Genomic DNA, 23,080 nt, shown 5'->3' on the forward strand with positions numbered 1-23,080 from the left:
TTATTGCTGTCTGTGCCCCCGTTAGGGAGATTCATCCTCTCTATTTGTCCTGTTTGCCATTATCATTGAAGGTGGAAGTAAAAGAAAATCCCAAATTTGGGTTGTACCCAGTAAAGAAATAGAGGGAAATATTCCAATGGGGACACTAGTTCTGGCGACCTAAGGGGTCCTCAAAGAATTCCCTTAATTTGCAGGGATTTCCTCTAACTTCTTGTTTGGCTATGGGACAGGAAGTGAAGGTAAATCTCTGGAATGGGACACAGATGGCAAAAAAAAAAAAAAAAGAAAATTGACAGGAGTTATATCCCTCCAATGCTCTATCCAAAATTAAAAAAAAAAAAAAAATGCTTTGCCTATACTTCCACGTTAACACAAGGATAAAAATCCTAATCTTTAGCTATGTGATTAATTTGTAAATCTCAATGGACTTTATAAAAGTAAGTGTCACTTTTAGAATAATAATACCCATCCCAGTGAGTTAATTTTGCAAATTGAGCCTAATTTGATCAAAATATCATAGATATAACCTTTGAGACTCAGCCTGAGCTGGCTCTGTTAAAATTGATCTAAACCCATCAATGTAACTGTTTCCTAAAACAGGGCATGCCATTAATGATATATGTCTCAGTTGCCTGTGCTCTCAAGCGAACCATTAAGTCAAAAAATGGCTGGTGTCATAATTGCTTACATGTGCAGCACCTGGCAATTGCAGATCAAACAGAGGCGGAGAGGGCAGCTTCCAAGTCTATAAAACAATATGAGGGTTTAGTTCCGCTTTAACAGTAGCAAGTTAAAACATGTATGATGAAAATGCGTTAAGTCTGAGATGGATTCTGGCCAGCCTCTTCCCAGAGGAGTTTTTTTTTAACAGAAATGCCAGAAATGTTTTTACTCAAACATCTCCAAGATCCTCTAAAACACAGGTGTCAAACACAAGGCCCGCGGGCCGAATGTGGCCCCCCAGGCCATTTCATGTAGCCCTTGCACCTCTCCTGCAGCTGTGCCCCCCCCCTTCTTCCTGGCAGTAGCACAAAGTAAGGGGGTGCATTGTAATGTAAGGAAGGGTGGGTGACTCTTGACTTCTGATGGTGGGGGGGCTCTTGACATCTCAAGTAAAGGTGTAAGGGGGTGTGGGGTGCTCTGGACATCTAATCTGACAAAAATCTGGCAAAAACCACAGACAGCAAAGGTTCTACACTCTACTAAATTAAGTGTTTTTACTGCTGTTGTGTCAGAAAGATTTCCTTTACTGTCCCACAAAATTGGTAATGAGGCAGGAAATTCTAAGGGTAAATTTCCCCAAAAAAGCAGATAGACAGCCATAAAAAAACCTGGCACTGTTTCTAATCCTGTCCCAAAATGTAAAAAATGGACCTGGAGTTCCACTTTACCCTTTGAGACTACTTATATTGCTTCTGGATATACCTTATATAGTTTCCCTCTGGATCCGTTCTCCTACCAAAGCGAACAGGACAAAATATTCGGGTATAATGGTGAAAAAAAGCACTTGCTGACAGCCACATCCAGTTCCCTGCATTGATGCTATAGTCTGCATCCAATAGCATCTCCTCAAAGACCTACAACAATGCAAGCAAAGTATAATACATGGTTAATCGTGTAAGAGGTAATTCAGCATTTCATTTCAAAGACTGACCACTAGTAACTAGTAACCTTCTTCAACAAAACTTCCTTTATTTAAAAAGACAATTAGTGGAGCTCTTTTTTTTTTTTTTTTATTAGATGTTGGATTTTGCAAATCGTAAAGGTACAAGATATTTGTAATTTCCTTGTTTTTTTTCTATGGAATTGTCGCTTTAAATAAAGAATAAAAAAAAAAAAAAAAAGACAATTAGTAATTTGTATAGTATAACAAAACATAGCTAGAAAAACACACATATCATAGTAACACATTATTGATCTATGTACATAAAGCTGATAAGGGCCTTCTGTCATGTATAAATACACAATCCAGAGTCTGACTCAAAATCTCATGTTGTTGGAATACTTCACTATACTAACCTTCATTCCTTCTTCCCAACTGATCCAGAGGTCCCCACGTGTTAGAAAACAAGCTACAGCATGTCTTGCCAAGTGATGGATCCAACCTTCTTCCCGCAGCTGAATCATGATTGCATCAATCCAGGGAAAGCCTGTCTGTGCCTAAAGTCAAAGACAATATCAATAAAGATCACTACCAAACTCCACTACAAGCAGGGGCACATCACAAAACAATCACCGGAAGCACAATAAAAAGCATTGTAGGCAGATGTAGAAAGCGATGGGTGGGTGGGGGGTGATTTACTAAAACTGGAGCGTGCAAAATCTGGTGCAGCTCTGCATAGAAACCCATCAGCTTCCAGGTTTTGTAACAAACAGTATGGATCTGGACGGCCACACTAAATGTTGAATTCAATCTCAAACATGAAGAAATTAAGCAGCATACAAACACAGTATGATACAGTGGGGGGTGTGGGGGAGGTTCAGAAGTTTTGAGTAGATCACCCTATTCTAATATATCCTCTCTCCAGCCCACAAAGAGGCACACAACTGGAGTGGAGATAACTATTGAATTGATCAGTGATCAAAGCCGTAGTCACAGTACTAACTGTAGTAGATCCTAAAACCACATCCGCATATTTCATCAATTGCATATTAAATCAAAATAACAAAACATAGAATAAAAGCAAAAACAAAAGGCCGAGACAGTGTATTTAGAAAGGACCAGTCACAGCATTATATAATCCATATACAGCACAGAAAGAAGGGACCAGTCACAGCATTATAAAATACATATAACATGGTTTCATTGTCAAAGCTTAAAGCGGAACTTTACCCATAACAACTTGATAAAAAATAATATTCTTTAGCAAGGAACATACATTCCACATTAATAATTATTCTACCAAAATTAGTGTGTGCTGTAAATTGCCTCCAGCATGGTTCCTGTTTTTTTCTTGCTGGAGGCTGCCATTTTGCTGAAGCCCAGAGCCCCTGAGCAGAAGTAAATCATAAAGCGGAATTAAACCCATCAATTTAACAGTTTCAAAAAAGTTGCATTCCAGGAATGCCAGGATTGCTAACTGCCACATTAATAGAGTGTAAAAGTACCTGCGCTGCTTGTCAGAAATATGTGTACAAATCAAAAATATTTTTATATATTGTGCATAAAGTGCTAGCTTAACTTACTGTACAAAATAACTGTATTTTGAGTGACAATCAATATGCATAAATAAAAGTGAGCCAAAAAAATTGTAAACAAATATTAACTGTTATGGTGAATATCTTATTTTCTTCAATTAATCACGTGCTCAAATAGTGACAGTCTTTGTGCAAAACATAAGTCCAAAGTGCTGCGTGCTCATATAAAAAGTGCCGGTGCTCTCTGTTCACGAGTAGGTGCTCCCCTCTTGGTCCCCTACTCACCAGAAGCCAAATGATACACCGCTTTCAGGATATTCTTTGGTGATAATAGTCTTACTGGACCGCCAAATAAACAACCTTATGGGTGTACTGCAGATCACAACATCCAGGTGATGCTCATAAAAGAGAGAGATGCTAGCATTGTGAAGTATGTCAAAACTTTATTCGATGCACACATTAAAAGTTACACTTACAATGTAGTAGATAGTCAAACGCCTGAATACCATCCCACGGGTCGCCACTCAGATGGCTGTACTCTCTCCCCGTGTCCCCGGATACCGGAATTCGGATGCGGCCGGACGTAGCACGTATTCGGACGAACGGCTTCGTCCAAATACGTACTACGTCCGGCCGCATCCGACTTCCGGGACACGGGGAGAGAGTACAGCCATCTGAGTGGCGACCCATGGGATGGGATTCAGGCGTTTGACTATCTACTACATTGTAAGTGTAACTTTTAATGTGTGCATCTAATAAAGTTTTGACATACTTCACGATGCTAGCATCTCTCTCTTTTATGAGCATCACCTGGATGTTGTGATCTGCAGTACACCCATAAGGTTGTTTATTTGGCGGTCCAGTAAGAATATTATCACCAAAGAATATCCTGAAAATGGTGTATCATTTGGCTTCTGGTGAGTAGGGGACCATGTTTTGCACAAAGACTGTCACTATTTGAGCACGTGATTAATTGAAGAAAATAAGATATTCACCATAACAGTTAATATTTGTTTACAATTTTTTTGGCTCACTTTTATTTATGCATATTGATTGTCACTCAAGATACAGTTATTTTGTACAGTAAGTTAAGCACTAGCACTTTATGCACAATATATAAAAATATTTTTGATTTGTACACATATTTCTGACAAGCAGCGCAGGTACTTTTACACTCTATCTATTTTAAAGGCACCCCCCTTTTTATACCAGCAGCAGCTTACCATATTTATCTATTTTAATAATATTAGAGCATTTTAATCCTCAGCGCTAGCCCATAACATTTTAACTGCCACATTACTTGTTTCCAGAACCAAACTGTCAAACCATCAAATGGCTGGTATTATAACTGATCACATGTGCAGCACCATGGCAGTTGGAGATCAAACAGAAGCAGCTTATAGGACAGGGGGGTTTAATTCTGCTTTAACGTTGTCAGCAGATCAACCTCTACAAATTCATCAGTGCCTAAAAAAAACAAAAAATGGAGAGCAACTGAGCATGTGCAGAGCACAGAGGAGGGGGCAGGTAGCTGCCGTTACAGGTCTTATGTGGGAGAGCTGATTGAAGGAATGGGACACACCCTCCTACACACACAGCACAGGAAGCGGGAAAACATGTCAGAAGTGACTCATGCTGATAACAGAGGAACGAAGCACCAGAGAGAAAGGACACTCAGAGCTTTGGAGAGAGACAAGTAAACACTACAGATATTTGTGCTTTGTTCAGATTTCATGAATATGGTTTACAACCACTTTAAGTTATAAGCTCATTAGCTACTATGCACAGCTGCACAAGATTCTAAATGCTCCAGTTTTAGTAAATCTCCCCCAATATGTTTTACTAAAAAAAATATGTGTTGTTCCAGCATAAAATCCTAAGTGTGTGCAAAGACATGTAAATAAAAAAATGGCATTGCAATGCTTAGCTTTTACATATTTTTTTTTAATTATTTCTTTATAGCTGACCTTTACTCCAATATTGACATATAGTTTTTCTTTGTTTTAGGTAGATAAAATATAAAGTGTAACTGTTGAGGATATACATCACAGTTCAGACAGTTTGATGCTCCCCTTCAGCATTGATCACACCAATTTCCAGATGCATACAGCAGCATTTTCTGCAAGTAAAGGAAAATATCAAACCTTGCTGTCACTCAGCGGTGACATCATCATGCCCGCTGGGGCACTCAATGTTGTATATGTGATATGCCTTGTTGCTTCTTTTACATGTGAGTAGATACCTTATTTTTAATAAGCCTGGTTTTAATACTGCATGATGAGCAATCCCCTTCCTTTTACATGTGGTTCCTTGGATTGATGCTCCTTGCGAGTATATAGTCCCATATCTGGAGCGAGATGGTGGACTCAATTGTACTGAGTGGAGATACCTGTGGTTACCTGGCGTGCTAGATGATCCCAGACTGGAGCTGAGCTGTGACCCACTCATTGAGGGTTCTCTCCCTTAAGAGTTGTTAGACCTTCTTTTTATAGAGGTCTTAGATTCTGATAAGAGGCTCTGATATCCCTCTTGGTGGTACACACTTTGGTGAATACTGGAGGCACAAGATTTTTTTAGGTATTTCCAGACACAAACATAGAGCACCTTAATCTTTCCGGCACTTTACTGTGATCCATTTTTCATTTTCTATTAACTTTTTAGGAATTATATATTTATTTGTCCATTATTTGAGCGCACTTTTTATGAATTGTGGATTTATTTATTTGTTTATGAATTATGATGTGAGCTGTTTAATTAACTTTATTATATTAGATTCACTTGGTTTATGTATTATCAGTCAGCGCAACACATTCATTTTGGTGTGAAACTCCAAATAATGAAGTTCATTAAAATAAAAAAAAAAATAAGTTAATTAAAATAAAAAAAAATAAGTTAATTAAAAAAAAAAAAAAAAATTCATTACAAATTTTAACTGCATGTTTAAATGCTCTAATTGTAAGTACCTGAATTTGACTTGCTATAAATCTTGCGTAATCCTCTGTACAGCAGCACTTAGATTAAAGAGGGAAAAAGAGGGAAACACTAGTGACCACTCAGGCATGCCACTTGCTCATATGCCAGCAAGGAATAAGCTGACAGGAGGAGACAGCAGGGAGGACCTCATCAGCCTACTACTACTAAAAAAACAAGGAGTGAGAATAATAGACCAAACAGACCCAATATCTCAATCACCCTGCGCTATAATTGGAGGGAAACAATAAGAACTGCTAAAGCCATATATATTAAAATGGTATATTAGTAGGTAGCTGCTACCTTCATGAACCAGAATGCTAAAAGGATGTGAATAACCTCAAAAGTCAGTCTTGACAAATAAAGTAACCACATAGGCAGCGCTTAAAATTCATACATAGATATCAATATGTATATAAATGAGTGAGAACAATGCAATAGTCCATCAAACTGCTCTAGAAGGATGACCCATCACCACGGCGTGAAGAAATGATTGGGAATACTACAACTTCCACCACACCACGTGAATCCCCTAGGTAGTCAACACTCACCAGAGGCTAAAAATCATTGCGCCTTCAGAAACATGGACTCAGAATCACTCCACTGAATATTGTACACCGACAGATATTAAACTCACATGTAAAATAAACAAACAGGCATTGAGGGCCCTCAGTTGAAGTCAGCCAATGACGAAATGCATCAGAGCGTGAGCACGCTATCACCCCAATGATTACGTGCTATCATCGGTATGGAAATTACCGAACGTGGACGGCAGTTACGAGGCTAAACGAGCCTCTCCAAGTGTTGACAGATCGGAGCCAGGCCAACGGAGGTGTCCGAGCGTCTCCGGGTACAACATTCTGTGGGCCGATTCAGGATTCATGGCCGGGGACGGAGCGGTATTGGTGAGATCGTGGCCGCATAGCATCCGGTCATCTCCTTTCATTTCAATGCCTGTTTGTTTATTTTACATGTGAGTTTAATGTGATGGGGATGGGCGGGTTTCATCAACAAATATATTGTATTGGATTACTGCCCTATGAGCCTGTCCTTTCCTCCACATACACATGTGATGCAGATGAGAGCACTGCAGTGACTATTGGCTATTATCGAATGTGAGTCTCCTGAATATCTGTCGGTGTACAATATTCAGTGGAGTGATTCTGAGTCCATGTTTCTGAAGGCGCAATGATTTTTAGCCTCTGGTGAGTGTTGACTACCTAGGGGATTCACGTGGTGTGGTGGAAGTTGTAGTATTCCCAATCATTTCTTTACGCCGTGGTGATGGGTCATCCTTCTGGAGCAGTTTGATGGACTATTGCATTGTTCTCACTCATTTATATACATATTGATATCTATGTATGAATTTTAAGCGCTGCCTATGTGGTTACTTTATTTGTCAAGACTGACTTTTGAGGTTATTCACATCCTTTTAGCAGCCTACTACTACTACTTCAATATTCAATCACAGACAGAAGGTTTGGGAATTGACTAGACTGTACTGAAGCAGGGGATAGACATTTCATCAGGTTGGCTCTCCAGTCTTTGAGGGATTATAAAGCTAGCCATCTGAGTGAAGCCTGGCATGAAAAAAGACTCAATCTTATCCTACAAGTGTCTGCGAATACATGAAAGGCAGACACGTTGGGGCTTTACCAATTAATGCACTGAAATAGATATTTTCTCAAGTGTTCTACTGTACTACATATAGAAAGTGATAATACTAAACAAATAAAATAATTTTGTATTAAACACATATCAATTTTATTGCATCAACTTACTGATTTCCACTTATTGAGCTTCTCAGGTTCCTCATACCAGTCTATCTGAAGACATATTGGATTTCCAACCATTTTCGTAAAGTTTGGAGTGCACGAGGCAACAGTGTAAAAGAATTCTCTCCAGAGCAGTTGCCCTTGAAGGGATACTGGTGGAAGAGAATGATTCTTTGACTGTTTGACAAGAAACAAAAGGAAAATTAAATTTACTGACATTTATCAATGGGCTACAATGTCATACTTAAAGGGTATCTATAGTGCTAGTAATACAATTTTTGATTCTAAACAGGAAAATTTGAAATATTACATAGGATTGCTTTATATTTGACACTTTCAATTACCAGAGGGGCTCTATGCAAGTTGTATGCTCTGTGAAGTCTCTCCCTAACTTTTCCTGTGCTGATACAAGACCTGGATGCAGGGTGGCCGATAAGGCAGTACAACTCAACTGGTCCTGTAGTACTGGGCCCAGGCCTCATCAGCAAAACAGAGGGACAGCTTTATTGTTGATTTTTGTCTATAAAATAAATGGATTTTACTAGACCCCACCCCTGCTCCTACTTGCTGACCAGTGTTTAGATTACGTTTCTCTGGTCCCCATCAGGTCAACAGAGGCCCAGGAGGTGAGAGCAATGGAGGGACTTTGTTTTTTGGCGCATAGGCGGCTAATGTCAGTGCCGCTGTTTACTGCACTTTGGGGGGGGGGGGTAGGTAGAGTTGGGGGGGGGCCCGGCAGGAAGCCTTATGGGGTCCCATGATTTCTAGCAGCTGCCCTGCCTGAATTAATCAGAAGAGAGATATCCTTCCTCTACCATAAAGCATGAAATCAGTACTGGCAGAATGACATTGGCATACCTTGTAATAAATGTATATTAAAAGACTGTTTGGTAGACAGAATTTTTTTTTTTTTTTTAAATGACAGAAAATAAAAACAGTAACAACATCTTGGGTGCAGAAAAATGCGGAATATAGACACTTCTGCAGTTCTGACTATGCTTAATACACCATTACGTTTTATGCCTTCTTCTCTCTTCCAATGTGGTTTATTAATTGTAAGGATGTATAATTAAATCAGTAGTAAAGTCAACTTTTTTTTTTAATAGATCCCCTTGCATGATATGCCATAATGTGTTAGCATGCACCGCATACTAACACATTATAACAGACTTAGCTTTGAACCTTTGAGTCCTCCAGTGTTGAGCTGTCACTGCTCCTGGTGCTTCCATATCTGCCTGGTCTTCCTTCTGGGTTAATGCTCTCCAGCCACTTAAATGGCGGGGCCGTGATCATTTCACTCCCGTGCATGTGCATGGAAGTCACCATCACTGGATGGCACTCTCCGCAACCAGGGCACACCCAATGCGCCATGAATTCAGAGCTACTGCACATCCATTGATGAGGACTGAATATCTTCTAAACAGCACACATTTAGAAGATATTATTAGCACCTACAGGTAAGACTTAAAAGATTACCTGTTGGTACAAGTTCAAACTTAAAGGTTTATTACCGCTTTAAAAATAGACATTAGGGGAAAAAAATTGTTAATAAGGTTAGCTTGACTAGTTTAAAACCAATCCATAGTAAGAAAAGGATAACAACTGATTTCCCATTAAAAAAAAAAATAAAAAATGCAATACAAGAATTTACAAGCTCTTAGCCAAAATTAAGTGACAGTCAGGCATAGTCAGCAGCAGAGCTGATTCTGTCCTCAAGCAGAGAACATATTACTGATACTCCCAGTGGCTAGTAGGCTGCCAAATTAGCCTTAAAAAAGTGCCAAAAATTACTGACAGTTTTCATCTCCTATGAACTTAAATTTGATTTGCTGACAAGTTTGGGTTCACCTAATTTTAAACAGGATTTGTCAAATCCTCAGCAATCAAAACCTGTATAGATTTGTTCACCCCTTCTCAAAATAATGTTTACCCTATACCCTCTAAAGATTGTTATTTGCCCAAAACACCTATTTTGGGCGAGGAAGGTAAAATAACATATACCATATTACCAAAAGTATTGGGATGCCTGCCTTTTCCCAGTCTTTGCAGCTAAAACAGCTTCAATTCTTCTGGGAAGGCTGTCCACAAGGTTTGGAAGTGTGTCTATGGGAATGTTTGACCATTCTTCCAGAAGCGCATTTATGAGGTATTCTATCAGTTTGAGGTCAGCACTGTGCAAGCCAGTCAAGTTCCTCCAGCACAAACTCGCTCATCCATGTCTTTATGGACCTTGCTTTGTGCATTGGTGCGCAGTCATGTTGGAACAGGAAAGGGCCATCCCAAAACTGTTCCCACAAAGTTGGGAGAATGAAATTGTCCAATATGTCTTGGTATGCTGACGCCTTAAGAGTTCCCTTCACTGGAACTAAGGGGCCAAGACCAAACCCTGAAAATCAACCTCACTCCATAATCCCCGCTCAACCAAATGATTTGGAGGGGTGGCCCAATACTTTTGGCAATATAGTGTGGATGAGCGAGTTTGGGCGGAACTTTCATGGCTTGCGCAGAGTCCTGACCTCAAACCGATAGAACACCTTTGGGATGAATTGGGATGAATTAGAGCAGAGACTGCGAGCCAGGTCTTCTTGTCCAACTTCAGTGCCTGACCTCACAACTGTGCTTCTGGAAGAAAGGTCAAACATTCCCATAGACACACTCCTAAACCTTGTGGACAGCCTTCTCAGATGAGTTGAAGCTGTTATAGCTGCAAAGGGTGGGCCAACTCAATATTGAACCCCACGGACTAAAGCTGGATACACACTATCCAACTTTTGTGGTTAGATTTCCTTCAGATTTACCTTTTCTATGTAGTGCAAGGGCCTGCCAGATTGCATATAAATTGAAATTGTTTAGGTTTGACCCCATATTATATGGTTTTGGTAAGTCTAAAGGAAAAAGTCTTCAGAAAATCTTATAGTGTGTATAGCCCATAAGACTGGGATGCCATTAAAGTTCATGTGCTTGTAAATTAAGGTGTCCCAATATGTTTGTCAATATAGTGTAGCTATAAAAAGACTATCATGCACTATCACTTACTGAATGTAACCCTTTTGTCACAGGGTTTGTCAGAAAGAAAAAATAAATAAATATGTTTATGCTTTAACCCATTACCTCTGCTGTGCCATTCACAATGCACAGCAGCAACATCACCACCACCACCACCTTGGTATTGATTTGTAAATGGCACAGAAGAGGAAGGGGGTGAAGGCACAACATCTGAACTGATGTCTTTTATGACAATTCCAATGCAGCGGGAAGCCAGATGTGTGAATCCTGCTGCACATTCTAGCAGCATTTAGGAGAGAGCTCCTAAAATAAGAAAAAAATATACAGTCTTACCATAAGTTATAAAATGTAAAAAGGTTCACAAAAGTAAAAATAACTGTGCCTGAAGTTTAACATTTTTCTAGAAATGCTGTAGAAACAGTTGACTTACCTGTGCATAGATATTAGAAAGTCTTTGATAAAAGACTTTGACTGACAAGCAGCCCAAACTAAAGTAAGGGCTTAGTCCAGTTGTACTTGGCATAAGGGAATTAGGGATTGTCTGTGGTTTTTTAAACTCCGAAACCCAACCCTGAAAAATAAAATATACTATAAAATATCCACATACTCAGATAAGATTCAAGTGCAATTAAAAGGCAAAACTTTTTTTAGATTTGGATAGAGTCATAAAGGGTTAACCACTGTCAGGTTTTTATTGCTATGCCCTATTTGTCCTAATAACCAATGTCACCAGGAGTGAGGTTAAATCCAACATTATGAGTTGCCATCAGAAAAGGAAAAAGGGGGAAATTAGTGGATGTAGACACTTGTCCTCATGAAAGCTGTCTAAGAATGGATTTTACTCATGTTGGAAAGATGACGTTTCATGTCCTGAAGGTTAAAGCGGAGTTCCAATCAAAAAGTGGAAGATCCCCAAATCTGCTTCCTCCCCCCTCTGGTGCCAAATTTGGGACCTTTCAGGGGGGGGGGGGGGGGGGGGGGAGAGCGGATACCAGTCAAAAACAGATACCCGCTCCCACTTCCGTGTAAGGTCACTGTGGCGTTCTACGTCATTTACGGCCTCTCCTTCTTCCCCCCGCTGCCATCTGAGAGACACACACCGATCCCAGAAGACTGCGGGACCATTCAGAAAGAGCAGCGCAATCGCGCATGCGCAGTAGGAAATAGGCTGTGAAGCCAAAAGGGTTCACTTCCTGTTTAAATATCAAAAAAGTTGCGCTATATAATATAAGTAATTGATTCATCAATGATAATAAATGTCCAAATTATGAAAAATATAATAAAAAAGTCCATAAATATGTGTTAATAAACAACACCAGAGCCCCATCTCTAGCGTGCTCCCTGGCTCCCAGCTTTTTCCACACTAAGGTTCCCCAATCAGTTACATGGTTACACTGCAAAGGGAATTATAAATGTGGGGCTGTGGGATGTGCCTGTTGTGGTCATATCCAGAATGGTACCACCTTTAGGTCCTCCGTTAGTCATAAAGTGTATGACATTAGTTCCTTCTTCAATTGCAATACCAGTTACATCATTTATTTAATCACATGTGCTATTTGTAAAATGCAATATGTAGGCAGGACCACGAGACGGCTCAGGGACCGGTTTCAGCAACACATTTATAGCATAGAGAAAAATTTGTCCACCAATGTGGCCAGACATTTTAATGGGTGCCACAATGGGGATAAAACAGCCATGCGGGTTTAAGTCATTGAAAAGGTCAGGACACCTAAGCGAGGGGGCGATGCCTTTCGATCCCTTTGCCGTAAGGAAGTATTTTGGATTTTCCATTTGCAGAGTCTCATCCCGCTCGGACTCAACTTTGAGTGGGATGTTAGCCATTTTTATGAGTAAATTTAGTGGTTGCCTTTCCCCCACCATTCTGCGATCCAGGTACCTATTTAGATCTGATAACATATCCAGTCATGTGTTGTGGCAGCTCCCCTCTTTTTCTTCCCCCTCTTTTTCTTTCCCACCCCCCCCCCCCTTCTCACCCCTTTCCCTCCCCCATTCTCCCTTCCCTGTTCCTTTTTTCCTCTTTTTTCACATTGCTCTATGCCATGTATTTTTATAAGCTCCATATTTATGATCATGCTAGTGTTCCGTTATCCACATACATTTCTGTATGGGCACATTTCCACAAACTATTTTTTTGGGTATACTTTACATTATGGTTTATTCTCCTTTTAGGTGGATTACATGTGTCCGCATGGTTAATGCGTTGGGGATAGTTTCCTTGTAATGTATACATGGATGCACGAGTTCAGGCATCCTTCTGTGGTGATAGTACACCATATGGAAGACACAATGATTTTATGTACCTAATTTTGTATTTTTGTTCATGTAGGAAGTGTATTCAGGTATGTGTGGGTGTATACCGACATACAGGTACATACACATACTATACAAAGGTTCTTACATTTGTTATAGTCATTATTTTTCTCTGTTTGTTACGTTGTATGTATTTACATTTTTTCCAATGATTTTCATTGGTACTTTTTACACGTTTTTTTAAACGTTTTTCTATGTGATTGTCGGTCCACGTCTTTGTGTGTATGGGTGAGTTCACGGTACACACGATGGGCTGGAACTTCAGCTTGATTTTTATATTTAAATCACCACTGAGATGCCCTTTGGGGCTGAGGCCAGGTGATTAATTGAGTTGTGCACAACTGCTGATTGTCACCGGCCCCGGTACACCTGTTTTCATTGGGGCGGTCTATTTAAGATCTATAGTCAGCTACAGTCATTGTAATGATTAAGCACAAGATGTATGTGTGAAACGCGTCTACGAGACTTTATGCTGGTGTCTTTGGTGTCATCACTTGCAACTTTTTGGAAATAAAGGTATTTGAAACCTATTGGAATCCCTGGATGTGCGGCTAATTCTTTTCCTACAAATAAACAACACCAGTGATGATGTCCAAACAGGTGAAAAAGCCGCAACACAGCTGTTAGAAAACACTTCTGTGAAAAAAGCCTTCGCCACAAAAAGTGATTCCTCCACCGAGCTAAATGGCCTCCAGAAAGAAATGACCTGCAATGCTTTTGGTATTACCCAACCAGGGCCCCTTGGGTGGGGAACTTAATACACTGTATTGATCCAGAGAGTTGGTAAACACTGCATAAACCTCCACGTCCACCTTCACTTGTTACGGTCAAGGTCACTCCCATGAAAGAGATAATGAACAGCCATAGTGTAAAACTGTATTTATTTAAATAGCAGGAAAAGAGATGCACTTACAACAACGCATACATTTTAATATAGCCGGCCGGCTATTCCAGCAATGCCTGTTCTTCCGGGATATCACATGGTGACGTCAGCACCTGCTTTTTAGTCAACTATTTTTTTCATTTTTTTTTTTTAATAAAGGACCCGGCTTTTCTTTTTATTTTTTTGTACACTTTTTTGGTGAATGGGTGGGGGTACAATGTACCCGATATCCATTCACATAGGGGGGCTTCCAGATTCCGATAAGCCTTCCCCCCCACAAACCCCCAAAACCACAGCCCACGGTTGTCGGGAAGAGACCCCTGTCCCGCAAGGTGCTTTGGGATGGGGGGGACATAAACTGATATAAACTGAAGTGCCTATATATATATATATATTTTTATATATATATATATATATATATATATATATATATATATATATATATATATATATATATATATATATAAAAAACTTTGTGGTATACAAACTGTAAAAAGCAAAAATCTCTCTCCCTGCCAGCAATGTATTATTAACTATACTACACTATCTGTTAAACTCACTACACTCTTCCTGAAGGAATTCCACTTTTAAATCACCCACTGGCCAAGGGATTCAAACCCACAACCTCTCAATTGCAAGCCTGGTATTCTACCACCTACGCCACCATCAAGCCTGCTTAGGCTGACCACACTCTCCCTGCCTAACAAAGTAACTTCTATTTTGCCCCACACACAGTGCATGGCAACCACCCCCGAGCCATGATTGGCTAAAGGCACCTGTCTTTGGCCAATCATGGCACAGATGATTTGATTGGCCAAAGCATGGGGTCAGAGTCCATGCTTTGGCCAATTACATAATGCACTGCTAGTGGGCAGTGCATTATAGATGCGGGAACTCAAAGTTCCCGTGAAGAAGCCCATTTGTTTGGGCGAACGGGCTGTGTTCAAGTCGAACTTAGATTCATCTCGAACACAAAACCCATCCCTAACCTTTAGCATATGACATGACATTGTATATCAGGTCAAACTTATTGTATTGCCGTGTCATGCCTTTTTAGAAAGATTCCAATAATGAATAAGATTCACCCATCACATTTAAATTCATTAGGATTAAGACTCACCCATCACATTTAAATTCACTGCGTGTAGGGCAAGATAGAAGTGAGTTAGTTAGTTAGGCAGGGACAGTTTGGTCAGGCTAAACAGGCTTGACAGTGGTGTAGGTGGTAGAATACCAGGCTTGCAATTGAGAGGTTGTGGGTTCAAATCCCTTGGCCAGCGGGTGATTTATAAGTGGAATTCCTTCAGGGAGAGTGTAGTGAGTTTAACAGATAGTGTAGTATAGTTAATAATACATTGCTGGCAGAGAGAGAGAGATTTTTGATTTTTACAGTTTGTTGAGATCAGATAATGCTGTGTATACCACAAAGTTATATACATTTATTTATATATATATAAAAAAAAAATAGCATGGGGTTCCCCCTATAATCCATACCAGACCCTAATCCAAGCACACAGCCTGGCTAGCCAGGATGGGGGTGAGGGTGAGTGAGCGATCCCCCCCTCCTGAACCATACCAGGCCACATGCCCTCAACATGGGGGGGGTGGGTGCTTTAGGACAGGGGGGCTCTGCCCCCCCATCCCAAAGCACCTTGCCCCCATGTTAATGGGGACAGGGGTCACTTCCCAACAACCGTGGGCTGTGGTTGTGGGGGTCTGTGGGGGGGAGGCTTATTGGAATCTAGAAACCCCCTTCAACAAGGGGGCCCCCAGATCCCGCCCCTCATGTGAATTGATATTGCGTACATCGTACCCCTACCCATTCACCAAAAAAGTGTACAAAAAAAATAAAAGACAAAAGCCAGTTTTGGACAATTCCATTATTAAAAAATAAAAAAATAGTGATCCCATCGCCCGCCCGCAACCAAAAAATATAAAGAAAAAAAAAAAAAGAAGCTCCTGCTCCTCAAGACCCCTCCCACGCGTAATGAGCTGTTTGAGTTTGACAGCTCTTTTATAGGGATCTGACCTCACGAGTGCCCCATAATGCACTGCTCAGGTGTAGTGAATCAATTACATGACATTATATCTTTATTGCCGGGAGCCAACAATACATTACAGCTGCGAGCAAGTTTAAATTACATTTTTTTTATCTTTAGAAATGTCAGTATTGCTGCAGTAGGCTACATACATCGCACAAATGTGCCGCTTTACAGGCACATTAAGGGGGGACCCCCAGGCATGATATTTAAAGGAATTTTTCATTTTTATTGTTTCACTTTAAGCATTATTAAAATCATGATCGATCACAATCATTTTTAAATTTTTTTTTGCATTCATTCATGTCTTCCTGGGCAGTACCCAAGTCCCCATACAATTTTTTGGGCCAATAACTTGCAATTAAGCCTTTAAAATTAGGACTTTTTCATGTTCATGTCCCATAGACTTTAATTGAGTTCGCATGCTGGCTAGAACATTTCCCCTGTTCAAGAGGGGGGTCTTCCGCTCAGCACTAATAAAGGCTAGCATCATGTTAAAGCAGCTTACGGGCTGAGTTCACTTTTATGGAAAAATAATAAATGCACATATTTAAAAAAAAAATGCATTTATTGTTTTTTTTAGCAGGTGCCTGGAAAGTATTGCACCAGCGATCAGTAGATCACGGGAGCAATGTGGACTCCTATAGCCATGTCCTCTGGCTTTGTGGACTCCTATAGACATGTACGGGCTTTCTGTTTGTAAGGACATGTCAATGGACTACGAGAGCACTCATCAACGCCCTCACGTCCTATGGTGGAAGATGGTGCTTGTAGTTTATTCATACATAGGAAATTGAATGAATGATGCAGCTCTGTTGGCGGAGCCCTGTACAGTAGCACTCTTCAAAAAGGGACAGTGGTTGAAGGGAGAAGAACCCTCCCCACCATCACAGGAGAAGAGGTATCAGAGGGAGAGGCAGCAGGAGATGGAAGATTTTCTGAAGATGAACTTATCCTGTAAGGGTAAGATTTTGGCCTATAGGGCCTAATTTTGCCTAAACATTAGGGAGTGAACCCAGCACTTCTTGAGCCTATTATTTAAGTTATTAAAGTTTTGCATTTAAACAGTCTTTTCAAAAATTAATATAGAGAAAATTTATAGCCAAAGACCCATAGGATTATTCTGTTTATGCATGAACTTGGAGTGTCAGTTTGATAAAGTTCCAACGGTACCAAGAAATGTTCTCAAGGAGAACACATATACACCCACATACCTTACTATTTATGTGGCCCATGGGTATAATGGTAGACAATAATATATTTATGCAGCATTTGTTAATGAAAAAATTACACTTTACCTGCTTTTGTAGATGTAGTTCTAGTCTTTGTAATCCATGGGACTCTCCACCAATCCAGTTAGCTGACTTCTTTGTGGATATTCCAATGTCTTCTGGAAGAGGAACCCTATACTCTTCACTATATGCTATTTCAGTAGGGGTTGAACATTTCCTGCAATAAAAAAAAAGTAAAACCGCTTTAGTGATGTTTGACCACTTTGCATGCATTGGAAGCTTACAAGATTGTTTAAAGGATAATTCCACTTTTGTGGGGAAAAAAAAACAGCAAATAAAGAAAAAACAATATAGCGTATACAATTGCGACACAAATCATATTGTAATTGAATGTTATTTAAAATGACTTTTCCTTTTCAATCTGCAGCTGTTGTAATTTTCTGAAAATGCAATGCAATATGACTATCTGGAGCTGTTCTGTACATAGAATGTGTACTGACCACACCACAGAAACATAATTTTCTGCTTGTGTGATTGGCTCACTAATTTTCCCAAAAGTCTGCCTAAGTTACAAGTCAGATTTCTGGCATCCCCTGCAACAAAAATTTAATCTTTGGTGAGATACTCCCAATAGGAACGCGTCTAAAGGGATGCAAGCCCAGCAGCTTTCCTCATTAGAGGCCTGCAGCTGGCACAGCTGATAGATAATTATGAAACCACTATCATTTGACCCACTCAGCACAGAGGAACAAACAATGATTTCTTCAGAATACAAAAAGGTAGGAATCTGCAACAAAGTTTGTTAAAATCCCTGCAATGTACAGAGATCACCCAGAGGGGGATGTTTTTTTCCCAATAAAAGTGGAGTTACGCTTTAACAAACCAAAGAGCAATGTGCAACACATATCAAGCAGTCATCAACCAACTTTAACATGAATACCCATCCATGGTCGACCAGAATGAACTGCGAGCCCCGTTAACATTTTATCATCACGTAATATTCTCACTTCCAATGTAAACTGCAAAACTTACACAAAATCTTCACAAGTTATTGATCGCGTTGGTGGCGATGGATCGCCAAGTTTTGCAATGATATGAAGAAACGTTTTATAAGTCAATGGAGCTTGCCCGCCATTCATAGATATAATTCTAAAGTAAGGGGAAAAAAAATACTTTGAATAAAAATAGCAGTCGCTAAACCTAATCCAGAGAAAGGAATATTCTAAGATTACAAACCTAAAAGCAGAACTCCAGGCAGAGCTAAAAAGAACATTAGTTAGTGCAGTTATGTTTTAATGAAAAAAATATTAACATTTATTTTATATACATCTATTTACAGTCTGAATAGTTTATGTACATTAATTTGTCTTGGGTAGTAGTAGCAAATAATCAGTTGAGTTGCAAACAGTAGAAAAAAGCAGGGAGTGGTAGGCTACACATTAGGGATCGACCGATTATCGGCAAAGCCGATATGTCGTGGGCCGATATGCACTTTCCCGATATATCGGAATTGGCCACCAAGGTGGCCGCCGATATTACCGATATTTCAGAAAGTGCTTGTACCAGAGTGATGCCTGAACCCAGTGGCATTACACCGGTACCGGCGTCCATAGCCGACAGTCGGCTGTCTTGTAATGACAACCAATGCAGCTAAGAAGAATGACAGCATTCAAAACAGCCAAACTGCTTTTAAAGCGGTAGTATCCCGCTTTTTTTCACTTTTAACTACAGGTAAGCCTATAATAAGGCTTACCTGTAGGTACAATTAATATCTCCTAAACCAGCACGCTCACGCGAGCGGCGCATGCCGCTCGCGTGAGCGTGCCGGTTTAGGAGATATTAATTGTACCTACAGGTAAGCCTTAGGTACAATTAATATCTTCAGAGCGCATGCGCCGCTCTGAAGGTCTGGCGGACCTTCAGTTTCCCTTGCCGGGAGCTTGCCGGAAAATGACTCATGCGCGGGAGTGACGTCATCGCGGCTCCGGCCAATCACAGCGCCAGAGCCGCCGAACCCAGAAGAGACGCCGTGGGATCATGTCAGCACCCGCAGCGGTGTCCGGGGGTCCGTGTCGGGGCTTCGTTCTAAGGTAAGTAATTGATAATGAGCTAGTATGCGATGCATACTAGCTCATTATGCCTTTGTCTTGCAGATTTTTATTTTTTTTTCATTTTGGGTTTACAACCGCTTTAAGTGCAGAGTAGGGGTTTGGGGTATTTTAGACCCCCAGATCCCTCCACAAGAGTACCTGTCAAGTAAAAAAAATAAGAAAATATATATTTTTTTAAATGTATGAAAATATCAGCCCATATCGGCCGATACCAATACGCGATGTGCAAAGCTGTACCCAAACGAAATTTAAGTCCTTTTTTTCCCACAAATAGAGCTTTCTTTTGGTGGTATTTGATCACCTGTGCAATTTTTATTTTTTGTGCTATAAACAAAGAAAAAGCAATAATTTTGAAAAAAAAAAACAATATTTTTCACATTCTTTTATACGACATTCTCGAAAAAAATTAAAAATCTAAATTTTTTAACATGCAAGGCCAATTTGTTTTCAAATTGTTGGTAAAAAAAAAGAAAAAATCGCAATAAGCATATTTTGATTGGTTTGCGCAAAAGTTATTGCGTCTACTAACTACGGGAAAGATTTATGTAATTTTTATTGTTTTTTTTTTTACTAGTAATGGCAGCGATCTGCGATTTTTTGCGGGACTGCGACATTGCCGGGGACCGATCGGACCCCTAACTGCCATTTTTGACACTTTTGGGGGGACCAGTGACATTACTACAGTAATCAGTGGTAAAAATATGCACTGTTACTGTAATAATTACACTGGCAGGGAACGGGTTAATACTGTTGGTGATCAAGGGGTTAAATGTAAGCCTAGGGGAGTGATTCTCACCGTGGGGGGGTTGGGCTTGTGAAATGATCACAGAAACATGCGATCCTATATAGCAGAATCACATGGTCTCTGTGATCATTGCAGGGAGAAGGACGGACGGCTGTGTTTACATCAGCTGGCCATCCTTCTCCCTCAGCAGGGAGAGATCGCCGGTGTCAGGCGGCATTCGGAGCCGCCTGACACATGCCCCCGCTTCCCCGTGAACGAGTGGAGGCGGAAGCATGCCGGCGGCAGTGCACATTCACCCCCTAGCGACCTTCAGGTGAGCGCCATACATGTACACCGATTTGCCTGTAGGAGCCAGCCTGCCGCAGTTTATCTGCGGCGGCTGGTGGGGAACCGGCTAAAAAGAGACTTGTGATCAAGACAGAGGAAGTCCATGTTCATATATACTATATTACATAAAGTATTGGGATGCCTGCCTTTACACGCACATGAACTTTAATAGCATCCCAGTCTTAGTCCGTAGGTTTCAATATTGAGTTGACCCACCCTTTGCAGCTATAACAGCTTTGACTCTTCTGAGAAGACTGTCCACAAGGTTTTGGAGTGTGTTTATGGGAATGTTTGACCATTCTTCCAGAAGCGCATTTGTGAGGTCAGTCACTGATGTTGGAGAGAAGGCCTGGCTCACAGTCTGCACTCTTATTCATCCCAAAGGTATTCTATCGACATTAGGCCAGGACTCTGTGCAGGTCAGTCAAGTGCCTCCACCCAAACTCGCTCATCCAGGTGTTTATGGACCTTGCTTTGTGCACTGGTCCAAATCATTTGGCGAAGGGGGGGGGGGATTATGGTGTGGGGTTGTTTTTCAGGAGTTGGGCTTGGCCCCTTAGTTCCAGTGAAGGTAAATCTTAAGGTGTCAGCATACCAAGATATTTTTGACAATTTCATGCTCTCAACTTTCTGGGAACAGTTTGGGATTGGCCCTTCCTGTTCCAACATGACTGCGCACCAATGAACAAACAAGGTCCATAAAGACATTGATGAGCAAGTTTGGGGTGGGGGAACTTGACTGGCCTGCACAGAGTCCTGACCTCAACCCGATAGAACACCTTTGGGATGAATTAGAGTGGAGACTGCGAGCCAGGCCTTCTCACCAACATCAGCGCCTGACCTCACAAATGCGCTTCTGGAAGAATGGTCAAATACTTCCATAGACACACTCCTAAACCTTGTGGACAGCCTTCCCAGAAGTGTTGAAGTTGTTATAGCTGCAAAAGGTGGGCCAACTTAATATTGAATCCTACGGACTAAAATTGGGATTCCATTAAAGTTCATGTGCGTGTAAAGGCAAGTGTCCCAATACTTTTGGCAATATAGTGTACACTATGTATCATATAAGATGGGGGGCACCATTGCCATTAACAGAAAACACTAATGATGAATCAAGTGATCAGCCAAGGCTTTTTTACAAGCTCCTGCAAGCTTGGATTGTCAGGTTACATTAATGTGCTACAAGATGCTGCTTGTGCCTATAACAAAACCCATAAATCAACAGAATGTATATTCAAGCCATGAGAGATTCTGCAAGCACCACCCAGCTCGACAAAAGTTTTTATAAAAATTGACTGAGCCGGGTAGAAAATAAATCAGCCTTACAGCATCTGCATCCTAACAGATGCAAATACCATTTGACAGCACTATTGTTTTCGGGCAGCCACATGTGTTGAAAATAATAGCAGTGGAGATTCCGTCCTCTATGCTGTTTACCCATGCATGCTGGCAGGGGACAGGGTTTTCTCCAAGTTGTATTTTGTACAACTGAGCTTCAATTAAGTTAATATATTTTATTTAAAGTATCAATCAATAATATTGTACAAAATCAATCAAAAAAACTTTATACAATATATTTTCCCCTTTACTGTTAATATATCCTATAAAACCCTAACCTGAATCCATAACATTGGCCCCTAAACTTTACCCCAGATCTGGCCTAACCTTTTAAGCCTAACCCCATGTTTTAGTGAACTTTAGTTTGTTTGGACCAAGCTGGGTCTGGCACTAGAATTATTGCTCTTGCTATCACGTTCGCAGCGATACTTTACATGCATGGTGCAAACACCGTTTATATATGCGGGCACGACCTAGGTATTAGTCCCCTTCTGTGTGTAGGGGGTGCTTTGAAAAAAAATGTTTTTATTATTATTAACATTATTTTATTATTTTTAGTTTTTACATGTCCCTTTAATTTTTAGCTATTTTTTAATCACTTTTTTCCTATCACAAGAAATGTAAACATCCCTTGTGATAGAAATAAGGCTTGACAGGTCCTCTTTATGGAGAAATCTGGGGTCTGTATTTTGCGCTATAAACAAAAAACGACTGACAATTTTGAAAAAAAAAAAACAATATTTTAAAAGGTAATGCTAAAAAAAACATACCTAATAAAAAAATAATCAAATTTCTTCATAAATTTAGGCCAATATGTATTCTGCTACATATTTTTGGCAAAAAAAAATCCCAATAAGCGTATATTGATTGGTTTGCGCAAAAGTTATAGCATCTACAAACTATGGAATATATTTAAGGGAATTTTATTTATTTTTTATTTTTACTAGTAATGGCAGTGATCAGGGATTTTTAGTGGGATTGTGACATTGTGGTGGACATTGGACACCTGACAAATTGGACACCTGACACTTTTGACACTTTTTGGGGACCAGTCACATTATTACAGTGATCAGTGCTAAAAAAAAAATGCACTGGCAGGGAAGGGTTTAACATCAAGGGTGATCAAAGGGTTAAGTGTGCTCCTAGGGAGTGTTTACTAACTGTGCGGGGAATGCTTTGACTGGA

At 40.3% G+C, this 23,080-nt stretch overlaps 1 protein-coding gene across 1 annotated transcript in view; it reads right to left on the reverse strand.

Moving 5' to 3' along the window:
• Positions 1–23,080, reverse strand: part of LOC309546347 (cryptochrome-1-like) — a 76,206-nt gene that overhangs the window by 24,865 nt on the left and 28,261 nt on the right. The window contains exons 3-8 of the mRNA XM_082245976.1: positions 18,407–18,523; positions 17,441–17,591; positions 11,320–11,460; positions 7,890–8,060; positions 2,020–2,160; positions 1,426–1,577 (exon numbers count right to left, since the gene is read on the reverse strand). Of these exons, the coding sequence (XP_082102102.1) occupies positions 1,426–1,577; positions 2,020–2,160; positions 7,890–8,060; positions 11,320–11,460; positions 17,441–17,591; positions 18,407–18,523 (873 nt within the window). The remainder of the gene's footprint in view (positions 1–1,425; positions 1,578–2,019; positions 2,161–7,889; positions 8,061–11,319; positions 11,461–17,440; positions 17,592–18,406; positions 18,524–23,080) is intronic.

The sequence above is a fragment of the Pelophylax lessonae genome, assembly GCF_965119305.1.
Source record: "Pelophylax lessonae genome assembly, chromosome: 2".
Lineage (NCBI taxonomy): Eukaryota > Metazoa > Chordata > Amphibia > Anura > Ranidae > Pelophylax > Pelophylax lessonae.